Raw genomic sequence first — 8,041 nt, forward strand, 5'->3', positions numbered from 1 at the left:
AACGGTGTGTAGTTCGTCCGAACTGCTAGGGGGGCCCGGAAGGACTGGTTCGGCTTCGGCTCCCGGGTCGGGTTTCTTCTACTCACCGGGTTGGAGAGCTCGCCTTCTTTCTTTCTTTTCTCGTTCCCGCCTTCGGTTCGTTGGTTGATCTCTTCCTCTGTCCTCATGAACTTATCCGCAAGTTTGAGGAATTCGGCCACGGTCGCGGGCTGGTTGGCCACCATGTGCCATTTGAACTCTTTGTGCGTCACCCCTCTTTTGGCCGCCGCGAGCTGCACTGCGGGGTCCAACCGCGGTATTTGCAAGCATGCCTCGTTGAACCGCTTGATGTAGCCCCGAATAGATTCTCCTTCTCTTTGGACCACTCCGAAGATGCTTTCCTCTGTTCTGGGGCACTGTCGGCTGGTGACAAAGTGTGTGGTGAAGACTTGCACGAACTGGGCCAAGCACTTTATCGACCCGGGGGCCAGGTTCCTGTACCAAGTGCGGGCTACCCCCTTAGGGTGGTGGTAAAGGCCACGCACATGCACGATTCGCTAGCCCTGGCGAGGTGCATTTGCGACTGAAAGGCATCAATGTGGTCGTTGGGGTCGAAGGACCCGTCGTACCTGTCCAGAGGTGGGAGTTTGAAGTCTCTGGGTAAGGGGACCGCCAGGAGTTCCGATGCGAGGGGGGAAGGAACGGAGAGAGCCGGGGTAGCCCCTACCTCGTCCGAGCTCGTGGCTTTGCCTCTGAGTTCCGACAAGGCGCGGGTGGTGGTTTGGCGACTTCGCCGGCGCCTTCGCCGTTGAGCGGGCCTTGTGCTGGCGCTGCTGGCCTCCGTGTTACCGAGCTCGATGGGCCCGGAATGCTGGTAGTCCGCCGCCAGGGTGCTGGATCGATTTTCGGTGAGCGGGAGCTCGGGCTTGGAGCGCCGGGGTGCCGACCTCGCGGGCGAGGTTCCCGACCCACCCGCGGGTTGCGAGGCAGGGATGACATTTTTCTCTCTTCGGCCTGGGGACGAGGCCTGGCTGTTGGGGTGGTTCTGGGGCTGGGAGGCCTTCGCCTGGCGGGGGCGTCCATCCTGCGGGGAGGCCTTGACCGGCCTCGGAGCGGGGTGGCGAGGTAGAAGTAGTGGTTGATTCAGTGGCAGTTGGGGGAACTGCTGTTGATAGTGATACTGGGAGATGTTGTGCAGCACTTGGTGCTGGTGAAGCTGGTGTTGCTGGAACTGTTGCATTTGGGCTTGCATTGCCCGCATGCACTGCATCTGGTCCTCCAATCGGTCTTGGCTAGCTGCCAAGGGGACGGCAGTTGGTTCAGTGAAAGTTGTCTCAATGGGGAGAGGAAAGGGGACGCTTGTGGTAGGAGGGTTTACGGGTGCCACTGCTTGTGGTGTGTTCAGGATGGGGATCCCATCCGCCAAAAGGGGCATGGTGAACTGTCCAACGCACACTACGGGTACCTGAAGTTGCTCCCCGGTGACGTTTGTCTCCGTGCCACGTCCGGTGTTGCTGGAGGAGGCCATGAGTGTTGGGTTTTTTGAAGAAGAAAGGGGGTATCTAAGTTTGGAGGGAGGCTTTTTGAAGCGTTTTACCACAGACGGCGCCAATTGATGGAGCGCGATCCGGCTAGTCTTAGCTGTCCGCTGCCTTGCTTCTGAATTCGGGGTAGCAGGGAACCTGAAACGGAAGAGGTGGGAAAGCTCCGGGGGGAACCCGGTGTAGAGGCTCCGAAGCTCAAGTTAGAATCCTTCAAAAGCAAGGTAATACCAAATAGCGCAAAGTTTTGCATACCTCCGTTGTCGGGGGGCAGGGGGCTCTTATAGTCACTTCGTGTACTCGTCCCGAGGCCCTTGTCAGATCGGGTATGATTACCCTTGCGCTTGTCAACTCGGCCGTCGTCCCTTCTGTTGAGACAGAACCGTCACTGCCTAACCGTCTAACTGGAGATGGCGGCGTCAGTGGTGGTGGCAGGTGGTCGTTTAGAGTGCTGCTGCCAAACGTCAGATCCCAAGTCAGTCAGGCGTGGCGTCCTCGGGCACGGACTTCCCTGGTGTCAGGCATGGTACGACTTGTTTGGCTTTGGTGCCTAGAAGATGATGCGAAGTGCTGAGCGAGGCGGTGTTGAGCTCGGAGGTATCCCGAACTGTTACAAGGTGGGTCAGTTCGGCGAAGTGTATCCCGAGCTTTTACAAGGTAGTTCGGCGAAGTCTGTCCCGAGCTGTTACAAGGTGGGTCAGTTCGGTGAAGTGTATCCCGAGCTATTACAAGGTAGTTCGGCGAAGTCTATCCCGAGCTGTTACAAGGTGGCAGTTCGGCGAAGTCTGTCTCGAGCTGTTACAAGGTGGGTCAGTTCGGTGAAGTGTATCCCGAGCTGTTACAAGGTAGTTCGGTGAAGTCTATCCCGAGCTGTTACAAGGTGGCAGTTCGGCGAAGTTTGTCCCGAGCTGTTACAAGGGGGGTTAATTCGGCAAAGTGTGCCCTTGTTCCCGCCTAAGCTTGGCCCCCTTTTGCCGAGCTGTCATTTCTACCACGTGTCTCATAATAAAGAGGTCGGGCCAAATCTTTCTTCATCATTTCAGTATAGATTATTTATACTGAATTGCCACGACTAAGGTTAACCGATAATAATAATTTAAGAGGAGGAAGATTTCACTCTTTATACCATTGACTAATGACTGTCTTGATATATTTATAAATTTTCCAATCGAAATAAGCACGGGAATGACTGAGAGAAAGTATTTCTTATTTTGGCCTTATTGTCGGAGCCGTCACCTCAATGCGTGGGTTAGAGAGAGGGAATCCAATGTTATATGCTGCTACTGGTCTCCCAAAGTCAGAAATGGAGATCCAAATCAAGCCGCTTGGTATGGCAGTTTTCCTGAGAATGACAGAAGCATACCAGATTTAATATTAGCATGTAAGAAATCTCAGCCGGGCCCAAAATAACAATTGACCAGTACGACGACAAACAAAGGGAGATGAACATCACGACAATAGTAATTATAAAAAGTCACCCAATTAACCGCCTGCGCAGAAGACGAAGATGAATCTTTCCGGCCCGTGCAAAGGCCATCCAGTCCATCCATGTGACCTACCAGTGCCATTACCTCTCCCAAAGACCTTGCTGCTAAAACTGTGTTTGTCTTGTGTTTTCAGCATTGGACAAGAGCTACGTCTCTCTCTCTCTCTCTCTCTCTCTCTCTCTCTCTCTCTCTCTCTCTCTCTCTCTCGCTCTTACTATTAAGTGTTTCACGCCATTTTTGGTCTTGCACCCATCACCAATATTTATTAATTTCTCGTCTTTCTGTTGTTGGGACTTGGGTTGTCTTGCATAGTTCAGGCTACTGCTGATGCTGATGCTTCAGCCACCGGTAAGAGTTGAGATCATTTCTCCTTCCTGGCTTTGGCCTGCTGTACATACATGTGACCACTCCCAGCGGCAAGGCAACAATCCGTGACTTGCTAAGGACGAAAGATTTCCCTGCAACATACAAACGCCAAAATCCATCCTCTCTTCAATTCAACTTGGAGATTAGACTGGTTAAAAAAACAATAAAAAAAAGGAACAAGGATTGCGGAATCCCAGAGACCCACACCACGCCTCAAATTATGGCGCTTAAACACCCAATTTCCCAACTAGAGCATCCAAGTTTTGACTCAAAGTTCAAGTGATCAACAAAGATATGGGCAAATTAAATAGGTTATTTGACATCCAATAATCTATTTACATGGTTTGGCTAGTTAATTTGAGCCCCCTATTGAGATGAGTTTCACGTGTCCAGAGAGCTTAGAGAATGGTAGACCATCGATGCAAATGTTGTGGGATGAGAATTAATGTCTCTCAATTTCAATCTATTACAGAATATTTTGAAGAAACGTCACGAGACTTGGAGCACAGTCAGGAAAATGGGGTTCAACGTCATCACTTGTCTGCTGTCTGCGTCTTGACTTTGCTTGATTAATTTTTTTACCGTTGCCTTAGTGTTTGCTTCTTGTCCCCACAGCCACAATAAGTGGTCCGGTTTAGCGCAGTTGATCCCGTGACCACCATGCATATTTTCCTCTCTCTCTCTCTCTCTCTCTCTCTCTCTCTCTCTCTCCTCGATTCTAACTGCCAACCGTCTCCCTAACTTCTGCTGCTCGCCCTCCTCCACTTCTATAAATTGCATTCCCCACCTACAACAATATCAGCCCCACCACCACCACCACCTCTCAAGCTCCCCTCCCTTTGTAGTAGTTATAGAAACCGTGACACTACTAGAAAAGTAGTTTAAATTTTTAGGAGAACGTGCAGGGGAAAAATGGGTTCTACAATAAGAGTTGAATCAGTGCAGTTTGTGTGGTTGGCCTTCAGTCTGTGTTGTTCTGCCTTGGATTCCCGTGATTACTATAACGCCCTTGAGAAATCCATCCTCTTCTTCGAGGGACAACGATCAGGGAAACTACCATCCAACCAGCACCTCACATGGAGGGGCGATTCCGGATTGTCTGATGGCTCCTCTTATCATGTATGAGTTCTTATTGCCCATTTGTTCCCAATTTTTAAGTCGTATCAACTTAAACAGTTACTTGACACGACCAAGGTTTTCCTTGGATGCGGTGGGTTTCAGGTGGATCTAGTGGGTGGATACTATGATGCAGGGGATAATGTCAAGTTTGGTCTGCCCATGGCTTTCAGCATGACAATGTTGTCATGGAGCGTTATTGAGTTTGGTAGCTCAATGCAGGACCAGATGGAGCATGCTAAAGCTTCTATCCGCTGGGGCACAGATTATTTGCTAAAAGCTTCCACGGCCACCCCTGACACATTATATGTTCAAGTAAGCAAAGCAACCCACGAATGTTAACGTCAAGAATGAATGATAAAACAAAACCTTGACCAGTCTCAAATACCCATCAGGCATCAGCTACTGAGCAGGCTTTAGCCCATGACTGTAGCGTTGCACCAGCAACTCTTTGCCTATACAGAACAAGAATCAATAGCAAACAAAAAATGAATTTAACAGGAGCATCCATATATAACTTTAGCAACTTAACATGTGTTTTCTTTTTCATGTATTTTTAATAGCTCTGACTTGGGACAATACAGGTAGCAGACCCCAACATGGATCATCGTTGCTGGGAGAGGCCTGAAGACATGGATACACCTCGTAATGTATACAAGGTGTCTACTAACAACCCAGGGTCTGATGTTGCAGCAGAGACTGCTGCTGCATTGGCCGCTGCTTCAATTGTTTTCAAGGACTCTGATCCTTCATACTCTGCCCATTTACTTCAGACTGCCATGAAAGTAAATAATTCCACACTGATGACTGAATACGTTTTTAAAGTGGTTGTCAGTTTCCGCTTCTGCCAATTAGTTTAAGCAAAATAATTGTGATCTTGCAGGTATTTGATTTTGCAGACCGGTACAGAGGATCTTACAGTGATTCCCTTGGTTCAATGGTGTGCCCATTCTACTGCTCTTACTCTGGATACCATGTAAGGGTTACCCTGGGGCTTTTTTCATCTGCATTGATCTTGTTTTAGATAATGATGATGATAGCAATAATAATTAATCCCTGTTATTCATATCAGGATGAGCTACTATGGGGTGCATCATGGATTCATAGGGCCTCACAGAATGGTTCCTACTTGGCTTACATACATTCCAATGGCCACACTCTTGGTGCAGATGAAGATGACTACTCCTTCAGTTGGGATGACAAGAGAGTTGGAACCAAAGTCCTTCTTTCAAAGGTTTATATTCTCTCACTCAATCCCTGTTCCTGTCAAGATTAAGCTTATACTCTGCAACTTCGTGATTCTCCAACAGGGCTTCTTAGAGAAGAGCATCGAGGAATTTCAACTATATAAAGTACATTCAGACAATTACATCTGCTCCCTGATTCCAGGAACATCTAGTTTTCAGGCCCAGTATACAACAGGTCAGCTGAAACACTGTGCACATCTCTTTCCTTCCAAATAGGGGTTTCTAGGCCCTGTTCGCTTTTCGGTAAGTTACTTACCTGGGTAAAGTGATACCTAGTTGGCAAACAGGGCCCATTCAAGTGTTGGCAACTTTCCCCTAGGTGGGAAAGTTATTTACCCGCGTAGGAGAATAAGTGATACCTAAGAAAATAAACTTTCCCTAATCCTCACATAAATCTGAAAAAGGAACATGGGATTCTTGGTCAATGGGAACCAAAATCCAAAATCCCATTAACCAACCTTCCCCCCTCTCAAAATCCGAAAAAAAAGAACACCCCCCCCAATTGTAAATTGTCTTATGTCATGCTCAACAGGTGGACTTCTCTACAAAGGAAGTGAGAGCAATCTCCAGTATGTAACTTCAATGGCTTTCCTCCTATTGACATATGCCAAGTATCTGAACTCAAATGGTGGAGTTGTCTCCTGTGGGACTTCAACTCTAACGGCTGCAAACCTCATCTCACTGGCAAAGAAGCAGGTTGACTACATTTTGGGACAGAACCCAGCAAAGATGTCATACATGGTGGGTTTTGGTGAGAGGTATCCACAGCACGTTCATCATAGGGGCTCATCCCTACCATCTGTACATACACACCCTAATCGCATTGCCTGCAATGAAGGGTTCCAGTATTTATACTCCAATTTGTCCAACCCAAATGTCCTTGTTGGAGCAATATTGGGTGGTCCAGATAATAGAGACAACTTTGCTGATGACAGGAACAACTATCAGCAGTCTGAGCCAGCCACTTACATCAATGCTCCATTTGTAGGTGCTCTTGCATATTTTGCTGCTGCAACATCAATAGCGAACTGACTGAATATAATTACATTTCTATCTTTCAAGGGGAGATTGGAAGCCCTTAGGTCTGATTTCCATATAAAATATCTAAAATAAGGACATGTGTTAAATATAAAAAAATGAGTTGATTACTCTATTTCATAACAGTTATTTTCTCCTGTTGATCATCCATATTAATGATATAGATGCTTCCCTATCTCTCATGAAGAGCTTCCAATAGAAATGACTTCAGTACATAAAAGCTCTAAATTGAGTTCCTTCAGTGCCTTCAGCTTTCATCTCCCATTGAGAAACCCACATCCTTGCTCAGGTAGCAAAAAGAGAAAACATTATTTGCCTTCTGTAAGTTCTTTCCCTCATCCAAGAGAAAACATCAAGTCTTCTTTCTAATTAGTATTTAACTGGAGCAGTGGAATTTTCTGTAAAGAATGATGAAAGGAAATAGTCCCACATCTGTGCAAGTCACTTTTTCAGACAACCAAGAGGACTATTAGTTTACATAGTTTAAGAAAGACAAGATAAACAACTGTAGAATCACATCCAATGTGAGCAGGTTTAGCCAAGTATACCTACAACTGAAGGCCTCATGAAGCTTACATCAGAATCAACAACAAATTTTCCCATCCATAACCCTCAAAATTAGGCACCAGTTTAGAATCCATAAAAAAATGTTGTTCTACTTAACATATCTACTAATGATTTGTTCCACAGTCATCTGGAGTGATGGAAGGCCTTGAACAATACTCATAGAAGTTCAATAATGCAGTTTCCAATTACTGCACTGGGTTTTTTCCAGTATTGTAACATCATATAGGTTACAACCATGTATTTTCTCGGTCAAAACCAAAGCAAATTGTCTTTGTTGCAAGCTAAGAATGGTTACCACATTTTGGTGCCTGACCATACTCGTAGTCTTTGTCTTAAGCCTAAAGTTGACATCAAGCAAATCTAGCTTCTTGATATTGCAATACATTCTGAGCTAAATAAAAGTCATGTGCTAATTCACCCTCTTAATTAGATCACAAGAATAAGATTCTATAGCATGTTGTTCCCAATATGCAACTCAAGGAATTCTGGAGATACACAAGCAAATTGGGGGTGATCCCTCGCAGTTCGTTTAAGTTGAGAGGTTAGCAGCTTCTACAGCTCTCCAACCTCAGAAAATGGATCCAAATAACTGATTTTCTCAAGTTATCACAGCAGCATATCAAGAAACCATAGATGGTGAATATACTCTGTATGTCATATAATTAAAAAAGAGGCTTTGGTCCAAATTTATCGGTCAGTT

The 8,041-nt window shown here is 46.4% G+C and overlaps 1 protein-coding gene across 2 annotated transcripts; it reads left to right on the top strand.

Moving 5' to 3' along the window:
• The first annotated feature begins 4,024 nt into the window (after positions 1-4,024).
• LOC148864325 (endoglucanase 1-like) lies at positions 4,025-6,994 on the top strand. 2 transcript variants are annotated; one of them, XM_088981673.1, is made up of 7 exons: positions 4,025-4,492; positions 4,595-4,804; positions 5,074-5,274; positions 5,373-5,465; positions 5,562-5,723; positions 5,800-5,911; positions 6,269-6,994. In XM_088981673.1, the coding sequence occupies exons 1-7, from the start codon at positions 4,286-4,288 to the stop codon at positions 6,766-6,768; spliced, it is 1,485 nt and encodes a 494-aa protein (XP_088837799.1). In that variant the 5' UTR covers positions 4,025-4,285; the 3' UTR covers positions 6,769-6,994. The 2 variants fall into 2 exon arrangements, with proteins under 2 accessions (XP_088837799.1, XP_088837800.1); XM_088981674.1 differs by lacking the exon at positions 5,074-5,274 and having other exon boundaries at positions 4,170-4,492.
• Positions 6,995-8,041: the final 1,047 nt, after the last annotated feature.

Source organism: Nelumbo lutea, chromosome 3 (genome assembly GCF_056320005.1).
Source record: "Nelumbo lutea isolate HS-2025 chromosome 3, American lotus-T2T, whole genome shotgun sequence".
Classification (NCBI taxonomy): domain Eukaryota; kingdom Viridiplantae; phylum Streptophyta; class Magnoliopsida; order Proteales; family Nelumbonaceae; genus Nelumbo; species Nelumbo lutea.